The 19,944-nt window shown below is 49.0% G+C and overlaps 1 protein-coding gene across 1 annotated transcript in view; it reads right to left on the bottom strand.

The window, feature by feature from the left end:
- LOC139422641 (ciliary neurotrophic factor receptor) overlaps positions 1–19,944 on the bottom strand; it is a 341,967-nt gene that overhangs the window by 87,157 nt on the left and 234,866 nt on the right. The window contains exon 3 of the mRNA XM_071173792.1: positions 4,627–4,744. Coding sequence (XP_071029893.1) covers positions 4,627–4,744 — 118 coding nt within the window. The remainder of the gene's footprint in view (positions 1–4,626; positions 4,745–19,944) is intronic.

The following is a 19,944-nucleotide window of genomic DNA, read 5'->3' as shown; positions in this document are numbered from 1 at the left end:
CCCACACCAGACAATGCATTGAAGGCAATAGGGTAGAGTGAGAGTAGAGAGAGAGCTGAGAGAGAAAGAAGAAGAGAGAATGAGAGAGATTGATTGACAGAGCTACCCTGTGCCCTTAGATGCCTCTGAGAGAGAGGGAAGGAGACTGAGCGAGAGAAAAACTGAGAAAGAGAGAGAGAGAGAAGGAGAGATCGAGAGATAGAGCGAGGGAAAGACACCGCGAGAGAGAAAACAACAGAGGATGTGACAGAGATACCCAGTGAGTCCTCTGAGGCATGGTGAAGTGGCCTCTTAGTCCCAACACTCAGACAGATAGACATACAGGCAGACCTCTCTCTAGACTCTTCTCTCTCTGTGAGAGACAGACAGACCTCTCTCTAGACTCTTCTCTCTCTGTGAGAGACAGACAGACCTCTCTCTAGACTCTCCCCCCTCTGTGAGAGATAGACAGACCTCTCTCTAGACTATCCCCTCTCTGTGAGAGAAAGACAGACAGACCTCTCTCTAGACTATCCCCTCTCTGTGAGAGACATACAGACAGACCTCTCTCTAGACTCTCCCCTCTCTGTGAGAGACAGATAGACCTCTCTCTAGACTCTTCTCTCTCTGTGAGATACAGACAGACCTCTCTCTAGACTCTCCCCTCTCTGTGAGAGACAGACAGACAGACCTCTCTCTAGACTCTTCTCTCTCTGTGAGAGACAGACAGACAGACCTCTCTCTAGACTCTCCCCTCTCTGTTAAAGACAGACAGACAGACCTCTCTCTAGACTCTCCCCTCTCTGTTAAAGACAGACAGACAGACCTCTCTCTAGACTCTCCCCTCTCTGTGAAAGACAGACAGAGACAGACATAACTCTCTAGACTCTCCTCTCTCTGTGAGAGACAGACAGACCTTTCTCTAAACTCTCCCAATCAGTGTCTCTCTCTCTCTCTCTCTCTCTCTCTCTCTCTCTCTCTCTCTCTCTCTCTCTCTCTCTCTCTCGTGAACAAGATAATAAACAAAAGTGAAATAACAATACACATTAACAGCAACATTACACTCACAAAAGTTCCAAAATAATAAAGTCATGTCAAATGTCATATCTGTATACAGTGTTGTAATGATGTGCAAATAGTACAAAAGGGAAAATAAATAAACATCAATTTGGGTTGTATTTGAAATGGTGTTTGTTCTTCACTGGTTGCCCTTTTCATTTTGATAATTAGTGGGAATCAACCTAATTCTGTTCTGCATGCATTATTTGGTGTTTTTCTTTGTACACTGAGGATATTCTGCATGCAGGTTCTGGTAGTCTTTAATAGTTGATTCTAAGACCTCTCTCTCTTATCTATGTATCACCTGACAGAGAGACAGAATGAAAGGTTCAGGTCTTTCTCTTTCTCTATCTATCTCTCTCTCCCTTCTCTCTCTCTCCGAATCTCTCTCTCTCTCTCTCTCTCTCTCTCTCTCTCTCTCTCTCTCTCTCTCCGTATCTCTCTCTCCGTATCTTTCTCTCTCTAAGGATTCCTTCCCTTAGAGATGACCCACCTGACATAGAACACAGAGAGACACAGAGAGACACAGAGAGACACAGAGACAGAGAGGCACAGAGACACAAAGAAACACAGTGAGATAGAGACACTGTCACGCCCTGGCCATAGAGAGGCTTTTTATTCTCTATTTTGGTTAGGCCAGGGTGTGACTAGGGGGACAATTTTTCTATGTTTTGTATTTCTTTGTTTTTGGCCGGGTATGGTTCTCAATCAGGGACAGCTGTCTGTCGTTGTCTCTGATTGAGAACCATACTTAGGTAGCCTTTTCCCACCTGTGTTTTGTGGGTGTTTATTTTTCCGTGTGTGTTTGTGTGCACCTCGGTTACGTCACGGTCTTTGATGTTTACCTGTTTGTTATTTGGTTGTTTCGGTTTCACTTTCATTAAAAGATGTGGAACTACATGCACGCAGGTCATTGGTTGATTTATGACAGGGAGTGTGAGGATAGCGAACGTGACAGAATTACCCACCACAAGAAGACCAAGCAGCGTGCGCCAACCTGGAGGAGGAGTTGGACCCGGTCACTGACCCGGTCACTGAAGACCCGGTCACTGAAGCCCGAGAGGCAGCCCCAAAACATTTAGGGGGGGAGGAACATGGGGAGTGTGGCGGAGTCAGGTTGGAGACCTGAACCCGCTCCCCGTGCTTACCGGGGAGAGCAGGTGACAAGTCAGGCCCCGTGCTATGGGGTGATGCGCACTGTGTCTCGGCCTAGTATTCACAGGCCGGTGTGCTCAGTGCCAGCGTCCCGCATTTGCCGGGTGGAAGCTGGCATCCAGCCAGAACGGGGGGAGCAGCTATGCGGTCGAGACCGCCAGTGCGCTTCCACGGCCCTGTGTATCCTGTGCCTCGGCCACGGAAGAGGCCGCAAGTATGTCTCCCAAGCCTGATAAGTCCTGTGCCTGCTCCCAGAACCAAGTCTCCCTCCTGTCCGGAGCTGCCAGAGCCGCCCTCCTGTCCGGAGTTGCCAGAGCCGCCCTCCTGTCCGGAGTTGCCAGAGCCGCACTCCTGTCCGGAGTTGCCAGAGCCGCCCTCCTGTTCGGAGGTGCCAGAGCCGCCCTCCTCTCCGGAGCTGCCAGAGCCTCACTCCTGTCCGGAGTTGCCAGAGCCTCCCTCCTGTCCGGAGTTGCCAGAGCCGCCCTCCTGTCCGGAGTTGCCAGAGCCGCCCTCCTGTCCGGAGCTGCCAGAGCCTCCCTCCTGTCCGGAGTTGCCAGAGCCGCCCTCCTGTTCGGAGGTGCCAGAGCCGCCCTCCTCTCCGGAGCTGCCAGAGCCTCCCTCCTGTCCGGAGTTGCCAGAGCCTCCCTCCTGTCCGGAGTTGCCAGAGCCTCCCTCCTGTCCGGAGTTGCCAGAGCCTCCCTCCTGTCCGGAGTTGCCAGAGCCGCCCTCCTATCCGGAGTTGCCAGAGCCGCCATCCTGTCCAGAGTTGCCAGAGCCGCCCTCCTGTCCGGAGCTGCCAGAGCCTCCTTCCTGTCCGGAGTTGCCAGAGCCGCACTCCTGTCGGGAGTTGCCAGAGTCGCACTCCTGTCTGGAGTTGCCAGAGCCGCCCTCCTGTTCGGAGGTGCCAGAGCCGCCCTCCTCTCCGGAGCTGCCAGAGCCTCCCTCCTGTCCGGAGTTGCCAGAGCCTCCCTCCTGTCCGGAGTTGCCAGAGCCTCCCTCCTGTCCGGAGATGCCAGAGCCGCCCTCCTGTCCGGAGTTGCCAGAGCCGCCCTCCTGTCCGGAGCTGCCAGAGCCTCCTTCCTGTCCGGAGTTGCCAGAGCCGCCCTCCTGTCCGGAGTTGCCAGAGCCGCCCTCCTGTCCGGAGTTGCCAAAGCCTCCATCCTGTCCGGAGGCGCCAGAGCCGCCCTCCTGTCCGGAGTTGCCAGAGCCGCCCTCCTGTCCGGAGCTGCCAGAGCCTCCTTCCTGTCCGGAGTTGCCAGAGCCGCCCTCCTGTCCGGAGTTGCCAGAGCCGCCCTCCTGTCCGGAGTTGCCAAAGCCTCCTTCCTGTCCGGAGGCGCCAGAGCCGCCCTCCTGTCCGGAGTTGCCAGAGCCTCCCTCCTGTCCGGAGTTGCCAGAGCCGCCCTCCTGTCCGGAGTTGCCAGAGCCGCCCTCTTGTCCGGAGTTGCCAGAGCCGCCTTCCTGTCCGGAGTTGCCAGAGCCGCCCGTCAGTCCGGAGCTGCCAGAGCCACCTTCCTGTCCGGAGGTGCCAGAGCCTCCCTCCTGTCTGGAGCTGCCAGAGCCGCCCTCCTGTCCGGAGTTGCCAGAGCCTCCCTCCTGTCCGGAGTTGCCCGAGCCGCCCTCCTGTCCGGAGTTGCCCGAGCCGCCCTCCTGTCCGGAGTTGCCCGAGCCGCCCTCCTGTCCAGAGTTGCCAGAGCCTCCCTCCTGTCCGGAGCTGCCGGAGCCGCCCGTCAGTCCGGAGCTGCCAGAGCCACCTTCCTGTCCGGAGTTGCCAGAGCCTCCCTCCTGTCCGGAGCTGCCAGAGCCGCCCTCCTGTCCGGAGTTGCCAGAGCCTCCCTCCTGTCCGGAGCTGCCAGAGCCTCCCTCCTGTCCGGAGCTGCCAGAGCCGCCCGTCAGTCCGGAGCTGCCAGAGCCGCCCGTCAGTCCGGAGGCGCCAGTGCCGCCCGTCAGTCTGGAGGCACCAGTGCCGCCCTTCACTCCGGAGCCGCGAGAGCCGCCCTTCACTCCGGAGCCTCCAAAGTCGCCCTTCACTCCAGAGCTGCCAGAATCGCAGCCCCTCAGTCCATAGGCGGCCCTTAATCCAGATGCATCCCTCAGTCCAGATGCGCCCCTCAGTCCAAATGCGCTCCTCAGTCCAGATGCGCCCCTCAGTCCAGAGGCACCCCTCAGTCCAGATGCGCCCCTCAGTCCAGAGGCGCCCCTCAGTCCAGAGGTTTGGTTGATTTATGACAGGGAGTTTGAGGATAGCGAACGTGACAGACACACAGAGACAGAGAGACACAGAGACAGAGAGACACAGAGACAGAGAGACACAGAGGCACAGCGAAACAGACAGAGACTCACGAAGACAGAGAGACACAGAAACAGAGAGACACGGAGACAGAGACACACAGAGACAGAGAGAAAATAAAATAAATAAAAGGTTTTGCTTCTTACTGGACGTTGACATCGAAGTCTGTGGGTATGGAGGTGGGGTGCTGAAGGTGCCAGCTACAGTAGAAGCCTTTAGGGTAGGTGTTGGAGCGACACATCACCGTGGGTTCCCTAGGGGAAGCTGGAGAGACAGGCACAACAGAAGACGGGATGGTGAGTTTCTTTCATTCTTTGTCAGGTGAGAAAATACAGAGAGAGAATGGAGACATAGGGAGAGAGAAAAAGAGCAGGAGAGAGAGAGAAAAGAGAGGGAAGATAAGATAGGTAGGGAGGGAGGGAGGGAGGGAGGGAGGGAGGGAGGGAGGTAGGAAGATGGAAGGGAAAAGAACAACACCACAGGACAGCAACACCCCAGTATCCCAGCACCACATCAACCCAGCACCACATTTCCTCAGCACCACATCATCCCAGCACCACATCTACACAGGCCCACAGGACCACATCACCACAGGACCACATCACCCCATCACCCAGCACTACATCATACCAGCACCACATCACCACAGCACCACATCACCCCAGCACCACATCACCCCAGGACCACATCACCACAGGACCACATCTACCCAGCACCACATCACGCCATCACCCCATCACCACATCACCCCATCATCCCAGCACCCCATCATCCCATCACCCCATCACCCCAGCACCACATCACCACATCACCCCATCACACCAGCACCACATCACCCCAGCACCACATCCCCCATCAACCCAGCACCACATTACCCCATCACCCCAGCATCACATCAGCCCAGCACCACATCAGCCCAGCACCACATCACCCCAGCACCCCAGCACCACATCTCCCCAGCACCACATCACCACATCACCCCATCACCCCAGCACCACCTCAACCCAGCACCACATCACCCCAGCACCACATACCCCAGCACCCCATCACCCCAGCACCACATCACCCCAGCACCACATCACCCCATCATCCCAGCACCACATCACCCCAGCACCACATCACCCCAGCACCACATCACCACAGCACCACATCACCACAGGACCATAACACCACATCACCCCATCACCACAGGACCATAACACCACATCACCCCATCACCACAGGACCACATCACCACATCACCACAGGACCATAACACCACATCACCCCATCACCACAGGACCATAACACCACATCACCACAGGACCATAACATCACATCACCACAAGTACAATGCCTTGAAAAAGTATTCATCCCTCTTGGTATTTTTCCTATTTTGTTGCATTACAACCTGTCATTTAAATTGATTGTTATTTGGATTTCATGTAACGGACATACACAAAATAGTCCTAACTGGTGAAGTGAAATTAAAAAAATGACTTGTTTCAAAAAGTTCTCAAAAATACAAAAAATAAAAAAGTGGTGTGTTCATATGTATTCACCCCCTTTACTATGAAGCCCCTAAATAAGATCTGGACAACCAATTACCTTCAGAAGTCACATAATTAGTTAAATAAAGTCCACCTGTGTGCAATCTAAATGTCACATAATCTGTCACATGATCTCAGTATATATACACCTGTTCTGAGTCTGCAACACCACCAAGCAAGGGGCACCACCAAGAAAGCGGCACCATGAAGACCAAGGATCTTTCCAAACAGGTCAGGGACAAAGTTGTGGAGAAGTACAGATCAGGGTTGGGTTACAAAAAAATATTAGCAACTTTGAACATCCCACGGAGCACCATTACATCCATTATTAAATAATGGAAAGAATATGGCACCACAACAAACCTGCCAAGAGAGGGCCGCCCACCAAAACTCACGGACCAGGCAAGGAGGGCATTAATCAGAGAGGCAACAGAAACCAATGATAACCCTGAAAGAGCTGCAAAGCTCCACAGCGGAGATTGGAGTATCTGTCAATAAGACCACGTTAAGTCGTACACTACACAGAGCTGGGCTTTACGGAAGAGTGGCCAGAAAAAAAATACATATTTTCAAGAAAAAAAAGAAAAAAAATATTTGGTGTTTGCCAAAAGGCACGTGGGAGACTCCCTTAACATATGGAAGAAGGTACTCCCATCAGATGATACCAAAATAGAGCTATATGGCCATCAAGGAAAACGCTATGTCTGGCACAAACCCAACACCTCTCATCACCCCAAGAATACCATGGTGGTGGCAGCATCATGCTGTGGGGATGTTTTTCATTGGCAGGGACTGGGAAAATGGTTAGAATTGAATGATGGAAGGCGCTAAATGCAGGGAAATTCTTGAGGGAAACCAGCGTCAGTCTTCCAGAGATTTGCGACTGGGACGAAGGTTCACCTTCCAGCAGGACAATGACCCTAAGCATAGTTCTAAAGCAACACTTGAGTGGTTTAATTAAGGGAAGCATTTAAATGTATTGGAATGGCCTAGTCAAAGCGCAGAGCTCAATCCAATTGAGAATCTGTGGTATGACTTAAAGATTGCTGTACACCAGCGGCACCCATCCAACTTGAAGGAGCTGGAGCAGTTTTGCCTTGAAGAATGGGCAAAAATCCCAGTGGCTAGATGTGCCAAGCTTATAGAGACATACCCCAAGAGACTTGCAGCTGTAATTACTGCAAAAGTTGGCTATTACCTCTACTGTATTAAGCTTCCTATACCACTACATCTACTGTATTAAGGCTCTACATCTGTTCTCTATTAGACCTTAGTGCTGCTTTTGATACCATCAACCTCTGGCAGTCTCTATGGGTGAAACACAGGGTTCAATTCTCGGGCTGTCTCTTCTCTGTATTTATCAACTATGTTGCTCTTGCTGGATACTCTGATCCACCTCTACGCAGACGACACCATTCTGTATACTTCTGGCCCGTCTTTGGACACTGCGTTAACTAACCTCCAAACGAGCTTCAATGCCATACAACACTCCTTCCGTGGTCTCCAACTGCTCTTAAACGCTAGTAAAACCAAATGCATGCTTTTCAACCGTTTGCTGCCCACACCCACCCGCCCGACCAGCATCACTACTCTGTACAGTTCTGACTGAATATGTGGACAACTACAAATACCTAGGTGTCTGGCTAGACTGTAAACTCTCCTTCCAGACTCATATTAAACACCTCCAATCCAAAATTAAATCTAGAATTGGCTTCCTACTTTGCAACAAAGCCTCCTTCACTCACACCACCAAACATAGCCTCGTAAAACTGACTATCTTACCGATCCTCAACTTCGGCGATGTCATTTACAAAATAGCTTCCAATACTCTACTCAGCAAACTGGATGCAGTCTATCACAGTGCCATCCATTTTGTCACCAATGCCCTTATACCACCCACCACTGCGACCTGTATGCTCTAGTCGGCTGGCCCTCGCTACATATTCGTCGACAGACCCACTGGCTCCAGGTTATCTATAAGTCTATAATAGGTAAAGCTCCTCCTTATCTCAGTTCACTGGTCACGATAACAACACCCACCCGTAGCATACGTTCCAGCAGGTATAGGTCACTGATCATCCCCAAAGCCAACACCTCCTTTGGCCGCCTTTCCTTCCAGTTCTCTGCTGCCAATGACTGGAACGTATTGCAAAAATCACTGGAGCTGGAGACTTACATTTCACTCACTAACTTTAAACATCAGCTATCTGAGCAGCTAACCGATCGCTGCAGCTGTACATAGTCCATCTATAAATAGCCCAACCAACAACCAATCTACCTACCTCATCCCCATATTGTTCTTATGTACTTTTCTGTTCTTTTGCACACCAGTATTTCTACTTGCACATCATCATCTGCTCATCTATCACTCCAGTGTTAATCTGCTAAATTGTAATTACTTTGCTACTATGGACTATTTATTGCCTTACCTCCTCTCGCCGTTTGCACACAATGTATATAGACTTAATATTATTTTTCTATTGTATTATTGACTGTATGTTTGTTTATTACATGTGTAACTCTGTGTTGTTGTTGGTGTCGCGATGCTTTGAGTTATCTTGGCCAGGTCTCAGTTGTAAATGAGCACTTGTTCTCAACTAGCTTACCTGGTTAAATAAAGGTGACATTAAAAATTTAAATAATCGAACAGAACATTATTTTGGAGAGATTGGAAACCCAAATTGGTCTACACGGACTGGCCTGGTTTAGATCTTATATGTCGGAAAGATATCAGTTTGTCTCTGTGGATGGTTTGTCCTCTGACAAATCAACTGTAAATGTCAGTGTTCCTCAAGGTTCCATTTTAGGACCACTATTGTTTTCACTATATATTTTACCTCTTGGGGATGTCATTTGGAAACATGATGTTAACTTTCACTGCTATGCAGATGACACACAGCTGTACATTTCGATGAAACATGGCGAAGCCCTAAAATTGCCCTCCCTGGAAGCCTGTGTTTCAGACATAAGGAAGTGGATGGCTGCAAATGTTCTACTTTTCAACTTGGACAAAACAGAGATGCTTGTTGTAGTTCCCAATAAACAGAGAGATCTTCTGTTGAATCGGACAATTAATCTTGATGGTTGTACAATTGTCTCAAATAAAATTGTGAAGGACCTCGACGTTACTCTGGACCCTGACCTCTCTTTTGACGAACACATCAAGACTGTTTCAAGGAGAGCTTTTTTTCATCTACGTAACATTGCAAAAATCAGGAACTTTCTGTCCAAAAATGATGCAGAAAAATTCATCCATGCTTTTGTCACTTCTAGGTTAGACTACTGCAATGTTCTACTTTCTGGCTACCCGGATAAAGCTCTAAATAAACTTCAGTTAGTGCTAAATACGGCTGCTAGAATCTTGACTAAAACCAAAAAATGTGATCATATTACTCCAGTGCTAGCCTCCCTACACTGGCTTCTTGTTAAGGCTAGGGCTGATTTCAAGGTTTTACTGCTAACCGCCAAAGCATTACATGGGCTTGCTCCTACCTATCTTTCTGATTTGGTCCTGCCGTACATACCTACATGTTCGCTACGGTCACAAGAAGCAGGCCTCCTTACTGTCCCTAGAATTTCTAAGCAAACAGCTGGAGGCAGGGCTTTCTCCTATAGAGCTCCATTTATATGGAATGGTCTGCCTACCCATGTGAGAGACGGTCTCAACCTTTAAGTCTTGATTGAAGACTCATCTCTTCAGTAGGTCCTATGAGTGTAGTCTGGCCCAGGGGTGTGAAGGTGAACGGAAAGGCACTGGAGCAACGAACTGCCCTTGCTGTCTCTGCCTGGCCGGTTCCCCTCTCGCCTCTGGGATTCTCTGCCAATAACCATATGACAGGGGCTGAGTCATTGGCTTGCTGGTGCTCTTCCATGCCGTCCCTAGGAGGGGTGCGTCACTTGAGTGGGTTGAGTCACTGACGGGATCTTCCTGTCCGGGTTGGCGCTCCCTCTTTGGGCTGTGCCATGGGGGAAATCTTTGTGGGCTATACTCTGCCTTGTCTCAGGATGGTAAGTTAGGGTTAGGGTGGTGTGGGGGCTGTGCTTTGGCAAAGTGGTTGGGGTTATGTCCTGCCTGTTTGGCCATCGTCGTATGGGGCCATGGTGTCCTCCGACCCTTCCTGTCTCAGCCTCCAGTATTTATGCTGCAGTAGTTTGTGTCAGGGAGCTAGGGTCAGTCTGTTATATCTGGAGTATTTCTCCTGTCTTATCCGGTGTCCTGTGTGAATTTAAGTATGCTCTCTCTAATTCCCTCTCTCTTTCTCTTATTTTATTTCTTTCTTTCTCTCTCTATTTATTTATTTCTCTCTCTCAGAGGACCTGAGCCCTAGGACCATGCCTCAGGACTACCTGGCATGATGACGCCTTGCTGTCCCCAGTCCACTTGGTCGTGCTGCTGCTCCAGTTTCAACTGTTCTGCCTGCGGCTATGGAACCCTGACCTGTTCACCGGACGTGCTACCTGTCCCAGACCTGCTGGTTTCAACTCTCTAGAGACAGCAGGAGCGGTAGAGATACTCTGAATGATTGGCTATGAAAAGCCAACTGACATTTACTCCTGAGGTGCTGACCTGTTGAACCCTTGACAACCACTGTGATTATTATTATTTGACTCTGCTGGTCATCTATGAACATTTGAACATCTTGGCCATGTTCTGTTATAATCTCCACCCGGCACAGCCAGAAGAGGACTGGCCACCCCACATAGCCTGGTTCATCTCTAGGTTCATTCCTAGGTTTTGGCCTATCTAGGGAGTTTTCCATAGCCACCGTGCTTCTACACCTGCATTGCTTGCTGTTTGGGGTTTTAGGCTGGGTTTCTGTACAGCACTTTGTGACATCAGCTGATGTAAGAAGGGATTTATAAATACATTTGATTGATTAAGCTGCCTGCTCTCCAGGAACATCTATAGCACCCTTTGTCAAAGGAAGGCCAAGAAGATCATCAAGGACCTCACTGTAAGAAAATGCCTGCCCACTCCTCTTCCACTCTCCTCCACTCCCCCTCTCCTCCACTTAACTTCCTCTCCACTCCCCCTCCACTCTCCTCAACTCCTCCCCCACTACCCATCCACTCTTTCCACTCTCCTCCACTCCTCCTCCACTCCCCTCCCCTCCACTTAACTTCCTCTCCAGTCCCCCTCCACTCCCCTCCCCTCCACTTAACTTCCTCTCCACTCCCTCCTCCACTCCCTCCTCCACTCTCCTCAACCTCCCCTCCAATCCCTCCTCCACTCCCCCTCCACTCCCTCCTCCACTCTCCTCTCCTCCACTCTCCTCCAGTCCCTCTCCACTCTCCTCTCCTCCACTCGTTCTCCACACTCCTCCACTCCCCCTCCACTCTCCTTTCCTCCACTCTCCTCCACTCCCCCTTCACTCCCTACTCCACTCTCCTCTCCTCCACTCTCCTCAACTCCCCTCCACTCCCTCCTCCACTCTCCTCCAGTCCCTCTCCACTCTCCTCTCCTCCACTCGCTCTCCACACTCCTCCACTCCCCCTCCACTCTCCTTTCCTCCACTCTCCTCTCCCCCTTCACTCCCTACTCCACTCTCCTCTCCTCCACTCTCCTCAACTCCCCTCCACTCCCTCCTCCAGTCCCTCTTCACTCTCATCTCCTCCACTCCCTCTCCACACTCCTCCAGTCCCTCTCCACTCTCCTCTCCTCCACTCCCTCTCCACACTCCTCCACTCCCCCTGCACTCTCCCTCTCCACACTCCTCCACTCCCCCTCAACTCTCCTCCACTCCCCCTCCACTCTCCTCCACTCTCCTCCACTCTCCTCCACTCCCCCTCCACACTCCTCCACTCCCCCTCCACTCCCCCTCGACTCCACCTCCATTCCCCCTCCACTCTCCTTCCACTTTACTCCCTCTCTTCCACTCCACTCCCCCTCCACTATTCTCCCCCTCCACTCTCCCTCGACTCCACCTCCATTCCCCCTCCACTATACTCCCTCTTCTCCACACCCTCGCCACTCACCTCCACTCCCTCTCCGCTATACTCCCTCTCCTCCACTCCCTCTCCACTCTCCTCCAGTCCCTCTCCACTCTCCTCCAGTCCCTCTCCACTCTCCTCTCCTTCACTCACTCTCCACACTCCTCCACTCCCCCTCCACTCTCCTCTCCTCCACTCTCCTCTCCTCAACTCCCCCTCCACTCCCTCCTCCACTCCCCTCCACTCTCCTGCAGTCCCTCTCCACTCTCCTCTCCTCCACTCCCTCTCCTCTCCTCCACTCCCTCTCCACACTGCTCCACTCCACTCCCCCTCCACTCTCCTCCACTCCCCCTCCACTCTCATCCACTCCACTCCCCCTCCACTCTCATCCACTCCACTCCCCCTCCACTCTCCTCTCCTCCACTCTCATCCACTCCACTCCCCATCCACTCTCCTCCACTCCCCCTCGACTCCACCTCCTTTTCCCCTCCACTCTCCTCCACTCCCTCTCCACTCTCCTCCACTCCCCCTCCACTCTCCTCCACTCCCCCTCCACTCTCCATCCACTATACTCCCGCTCCTCCACTCCCACTCCACTCCTCCCATCTCAATCGTACCCAATTAACCAACATTCTGACAGTGAGTAGTTTGGGGCATCTCAGTCAATCAGATTCTAAACACAGCCGCCAGAATTACTTTTTACTCCAGAGAATAACTACAGATCATACCACCCTGAAGTTCCACCCATCAGATCATACCACCCTGAAGTTCCACCCATCAGATCATACGACCCTGAAGTTCCACCCATCAGATCATACCACCCTGAAGTTCCACCCATCTCAATCTCACTCATTGAACCAACACTCCAATTGAGGGCATCTCAATCTAATTTTATTTTATTTTTTATTTTACCTTTATTTAGCCAGGCAAGTCAGTTAAGAACAAATTCTTATTTTCAATGACGGCCTGGGAACAGTGGGTTAACTGCCTGTTCAGGGGCAGAACGACAGATTTGTACCTTGTCAGCTCGGGGGTTTGAACTCACAACCTTCCGGTTACTAGTCCAACGCTCTAACCACTAGGCTAATCAGCTTCTACAAACTCAATTGCCTGCTTCGCTAATGTCTAAGTACTCAGATAAGTCAGGATTTATTGGCATCAATCAATCTAACTTCACAAATTCCACAACACTTAAAAGTTGAAGAACATTGAATAACTTTATTGATTACTGTAAACGTTACGCTACAGACTGACCACATCAGAGGGGAACGGGGAAGTGGAAAACACTGTTGTGAATGATTGGGAATTGTGTTGTTTCTTTGTAGTGATTTATTCTGAGCAGCAGGTCCCATTCATTAGTCATATAGAGGCAGATCTAAAGGTCCATTAAGCTGTGTTCTTTGAACAGAGCAGGAGCAATGGGATGACATCACTACTCACTCCACAGAGGCTGTGTACTTGTTAACAGTGTCTTTGTAGTCATGTCATACCTACTCATGTATACTGTACCTCACTGTAAAGGGACTGGGATTATAGGATGCAATGTGTGTGTGTGGAGGGGGGTAGGCATGGAGCATAATTCTAAATTCATATAATTCTGTGTAACATTGCCACCACTCTGTATAACATTCCCATAATTCTGTGTAACATTTCCACCACTCTGTGTAACATTCCCATAATGATGTGTAGCATTCACACCACTCTGTATAACATTCCCATAATTCTGTGTAGCATTCCCACCACTCTGTATAACATTCCCATAATTCTGTGTAGCATTCACACCACTCTGTGTAACATTCCCACCACTCTGTATAACATTCCTACCATTCTGTGTAACATTGCCACCACTTGTGTAACATTCACACCACTCTGTGTAACATTCCCATCATTCTGTGTAACATTCCTACCATTCTGTGTAACATTCCCACCACTCTGTGTATCATTCACACCACTCTGTGTAACATTCCCATCATTCTGTGTAACATTCCCACCACTCTGTATAACATTCCCACCACTCTGTATAACATTCCCATCATTCTGTATGACATTCCCACCACTCTGTATAACATTCCCACCACTCTGTATAACATTCCCACCACTCTGTATAACATTCCCACCACTCTGTATAACATTCCTATCATTCCGTATGACATTCCCACCACTCTGTGTAACATTCCCACCACTCTGTGTAACATTCCCACCACTCTGTGTAACATTCCCACCACTCTGTATAACATTCCCACCACTCTGTATAACATTCCTATCATTCCGTATGACATTCCCACCACTCTGTGTAACATTCCCACCACTCTGTGTAACATTCCCACCACTCTGTATAACATTCCTATCATTCCGTATGACATTCCCACCACTCTGTGTAACATTCCCACCACTCTGTGTAACATTCCCACCACTCTGTATAACATTCCCACCACTCTGTATAACATTCCCACCACTCTGTATAACATTCCCATCATTCTGTATGACATTCCCACCACTCTGTGTAACATTCCCACCACTCTGTATAACATTCCCACCACTCTGTATAACATTCCCACCACTCTGTATAACATTCCTATCATTCTGTATGACATTCCCACCACTCTGTATAACATTCCCACCACTCTGTGTAACATTCCCACCACTCTGTGTAACATTCCTATCATTCTGTATGACATTCCCACCACTCTGTGTAACATTCCCACCACTCTGTATAACATTCCCACCACTCTGTGTAACATTCCTATCACGCTTCCTGTCCTCTGGGAGGCATTCCTCCTCTAAGCTCCACCGCAGGGGACCTTCCTATAGCTCTGAACGAGGGCAAGAGAGGCCTCACTCTGCCAATCAGGAAGCATGACAGAGCAAACTTTCAGCCATGAACTCCACTGCATACTCTCCATAGTAAGTAAGCCGTGTCTGAGCCAGAACGGCCCGTAGGGCAATAGTCTATCTCCTGTTTCTGTAGAGAGACAGCTTGATGTACAGGACACCCCCTGGACAGGACACTAGTCTATCTCCTGTTTCTGTAGAGAGATAGCTTGATGTACAGGACACAGCACCCTGGTCAGGACACAAGTATACAGGACACAGCCCCCTGGTCAGGACACAAGTATCATCCATGCCATCACCAGTACCTCCAGACCAGCACAACACACGCCCCAGGGAACCACAGATAATAGACAAACCCCAAAGACACATTCTAACCACCCCAATGACACACATTCAAACCACCCAAAGACAGACATTCTAACCACCCAAAGACAGATATTCTAACCACCCAAAGACAGACATTCTAACCACCCAAAGACAGACATTCTAACCACCCAAAGACAGACATTCTAACCACCCAAAGACAGACATTCTAACCAGCCCAAAGACAGAACTTCTAACCAGCCAAAAGACAGAACTTCTAACCACCCCAAAGACAGACATTCTAACCACCCAAAGACAGATATTCTAACCACCCAAAGACAGACATTCTAACCACCCAAAGACAGACATTCTAACCACCCCAAAGACACACAAAGACACACATTCTAACCACCCAAAGACACACATTCTAATCACCCCAAAGACACACTTTAAACACCAACATTCTACCCACCCCAAAAACCCTAATCAAAGACACACATTCAAACCACACACAAACACCAACATTCTAACCACCCCAAAGACAGACATTCTAACCACCCAAAGAGACATTCTAACCACCCCAAAGACACACATTCTAACCACCCCAAAGACAGACATTCTAACTACCCCAAAGACAGACCTAACCACCCCAAAGACACACCTTAACCACCCCAAAGACACACATTCTAACCACCCCAACGACACACTTTAACCACCAACATTCTAACCACCCAAAGACAGATATTCTAACCACCCAAAGACAGACATTCTAACCACCCAAAGACAGACATTCTAACCACCCAAAGACAGACATTCTAACCAGCCCAATGACAGAACTTCTAACCAGCCAAAAGACAGAACTTCTAACCACCCCAAAGACAGACATTCTAACCACCCCAAAGACACATTCTAACCGCCCCAATGACACACATTCAAACCATCCAAAGACAGACATTCTAACCACCCAAAGACAGATATTCTAACCACCCAAAGACAGACATTCTAACCACCCAAAGACAGACATTCTAACCAGCCCAAAGACACACATTCTAACCACCCAAAGACAGACATTCTAACCACCCCAAAGACAGACATTCTAACCACCCCAAAGACAGACATTCTAACCACCCCACTGACACACATTCTAACCACCCCAAAGACAGACATTCTAACCACCCCAAAGACAGACATTCTAACCACCCCAAAGACAGACATTCTAACCACCCCAAAGATAGACATTCTAACCACCCACATTCTAACTACCCCAAAGACAGACATTCTAACCACCCCAAAGACACACATTCTAAACACCCCAAAGACACACATTCTAACCACCCCAAAGACACACATTCTAATCACCCCAAAGACACACTTTAAACACCAACATTCTACCCACCCCAAATACACATTCTAATCACCCCAAAGACACACATTCTAATCACCCCAAAGACACACTTTAAACACCAACATTCTAACCACCCCAAAGACAGACATTCTAACCACCCAAAGGCAGACATTCTAACCACCCCAAAGACACACATTCTAACCACCCCAAAGACAGACATTCTAACTACCCCAAAGACAGACATTCTAACCACCCCAAAGACACACTTTAACCACCCCAAAGACACACATTCTAACCACCCCAAAGACACACTTTAACCACCAACATTCTAACCACCACAAAGACAGACATTCTAACCACCCCAAAGACAGACATTCTAACCACCCAAAAGACAGACATTCTAACCACCCCAAAGACACACTTTAACCACCAACATTCTAACCACCCAAAGACACACTTTAACCACCAACATTCTAATCACCCCAAAGACAGACATTCTAACCACCCAAAGGCAGACATTCTAACCACCCCAAAGACACACATTCTAACCACCCCAAAGACATACATTCTAACCACCCACATTCTAACTACCCCAAAGACACACATTCTAACCACCCACATTTTAACCACCCCAAAGACACACATTCTAACCACCCACATTCTAACCACCCCAAAGACACACATTATAACCACCCACATTCGAACCACCCCAAAGACACGCATTTTAATCATCCCAAAGACACACTTTAAACACCAACATTCTAACCACCCCAAAGACAGACATTCTAACCACCCAAAGACACACATTCTAATCACCCCAAAGACACACTTTAAACACCAACATTCTAACCACCCCAAACACCAACATTCTAACCACCCCAAAGACAGACATTCTAACCACCCAAAGACACACATTCTAATCACCCCAAAGACACACTTTAAACACCAACATTCTAACCACCCCAAAGACAGACATTCTAACCACGCAAAGGCAGACATTCTAACCACTCCAAAGACACACATTCTAACCACCCAAAGGCAGACATTCTAACCACCCAAAGACACACATTCTAATCACCCCAAAGACACACTTTAAACACCAACATTCTAACCACCCCAAAGACAGACATTCTAACCACGCAAAGGCAGACATTCTAACCACCCCAAAGACACACATTCTAACCACCCAAAGGCAGACATTCTAACCACCCCAAAGACACACATTCTAATCACCCCAAAGACACACATTCTAACCACCCAAAGGCAGACATTCTAACCACCCCAAAGACACACATTCTAACCACCCCAAAGAAAGACATTCTTACCACCCCAAGGACACACTTTAAACACCAACATTCTAACAACCCCAAAGACAGACATTCTAACCACCCCAAAGACACACATTCTAATCACCCCAAAGACACACATTCTAACCACCCCAAAGGCAGACATTCTAACCACCCCAAAGACACACATTCTAACCACCCACATTCTAACCACCCCAAAGACAGACATTCTAACCACCTACATTCTAACTACCCCAAAGACAGACATTCTAACCACCCCAAAGACACACATTCTAACCACCCCAAAGACAGACATTCTAACCACCCACATTCTAACTACCCCTAACCATCCTCTCTCTCTCTCTCTTTCTTTCTCTGTTTCTCACTCAACACCAACCAGACACTAATGAAAAGGCTCAAACACACCAAACTGCTTTTGCTTCTCTTTTGCAACCTAGCAACGACGTCATTGTTCTTTTAATTTTGGTAGTTAGCAGAATGATCCTGAGATGTCCACTGATATCACTACTTCGCTTCTTTCAATTCACTGGTTTCATCTGTTAAACAGCCAGCAATATCAACTCAATGTGCTGCAGAGGCTATGACTGTTTTTAGGGCATTGAACAGAGCCCTTAAGGCTTCAGCTAAACGTGGATTGAACAGAGCCCTTAAGGCTTCAGCTAAACGTGGATTGAACAGAGCCCTTAAGGCTTCAGCTAAACGTGGATTGAACAGAGCCCTTAAGGCTTCAGCTAAACGTGGATTGAACAGAGCCCTTAAGGCTTCAGCTAAACGTGGATTGAACAGTACCCCTTAAGGCTTCAGCTAAACGTGGATTGAACAGTAGCCCTTAAGGAAGAGAAGGCCTTAAGGCTTCAGCTAAACGTGGATTGAACAGTAGCCCTTAAGGAAGAGAAGGCCTTAAGGCTTCAGATAAACGTGGATTGAACAGTAGCCCTTAAGGAAGAGAAGGCCTTAAGGCTTCAGCTAAACGTGGATTGAAGAGAAGGCCTTAAGGCTTCAGCTAAATGTGGATTGAAGAGAAGGCCTTAAGGCTTCAGCTAAATGTGGATTGAAGAGAAGGCCTTAAGGCTGCAGCTAAACGTGGCTTGACGAGAAGGACTTAAGGCTTCAGCTAAACGTGGATTGAAGAGAAGGATTTAAGGCTTCAGCTAAACGTGGATTGAAGAGAAGGCCTTAAGGCTGCAGATAAATGTGGATTGAAGAGAAGGCCTTAAGGCTGCAGATAAACGTGGACCTTCGGTCACCTCTGACCATGCTCAGAACATTATTAAATGTGGTTACAACCTGTGGATGTTACAAGTCAGTCTCCACACAAGAACATACAATAAATGCTAGATATAGTAGGTCAGAATGGCCCTACGGCAAATTACATGATCACAATGAGACAGCACAGTAGCAATAACCTGATGGCCTGCAGCAGAGTGGCCTCTCTAGGTGCTGACTGTGGGAATCACTGTGTGTGCTTATGTGTCAGCTTAACATAACAAAGATCAATCCAATCCTCCTCTGTCTGATGAAGGGCTTAACTCACCACAACGCTAAATAGTTCTGTAAATATGTGACATTCAGATAGTAGGATTACAGGGGCAAAGCTTCATGTATCAGTAGTGTTCTAGGGGGTACAACACTGTTCTAGGGGTAAAGTGGCGTTATAGGGGTACAGTGCTGTTCTGAGGGGTACAGTCATTTTATAGCGGGTACAACACTGTTCTAGGAGTACAGTGGTGTTCTAGGGGGTACAGAACTGTTCTAGACAGTACAGCAGTGTTCCAGGTGGTACAGCAGTGTTCTAGGGGGTACAGTAGTGTTCTAGGGGGTTCAGTCATGTTCAAGAGGGTACAACAGTGTTCCAGGGGGTACAGTAGCGTTCCAGGGGGTTCAGTCATGTTCAAGGGGGTACAGTGGTGTTCTAGGGGGTACAACAGTGTTCTAGAGGGTACAGTCATGTTCTATGGGGTACAGTTGTGTTCTAGGGGGTTCAGGAGTGTTTTAGGTGGTACAGCGGTGTTCTAGGTGGTACAGCAGTATTCTAGGGCATACAGTCGTGTTCTAGGGGGTAGAGTAGTGTTGTAGGGGGTACAGTAGTGTTCTAGGGGTGCAGATGTGTTCTAGGGGTCACAGCAATGTTCTAGGGGTAGAGTATTGTTCTAGGGGGGTACAGTTGTGTTCTAAAGGGTACAGTCATGTTCTAGGGGGTACAATCATGTTCTAGGG

Source organism: Oncorhynchus clarkii, chromosome 12 (genome assembly GCF_045791955.1).
Source record: "Oncorhynchus clarkii lewisi isolate Uvic-CL-2024 chromosome 12, UVic_Ocla_1.0, whole genome shotgun sequence".
NCBI classification, from domain to species: Eukaryota; Metazoa; Chordata; class Actinopteri; order Salmoniformes; family Salmonidae; genus Oncorhynchus; species Oncorhynchus clarkii.
This window is presented reverse-complemented; position numbering and strand designations above follow the sequence as displayed.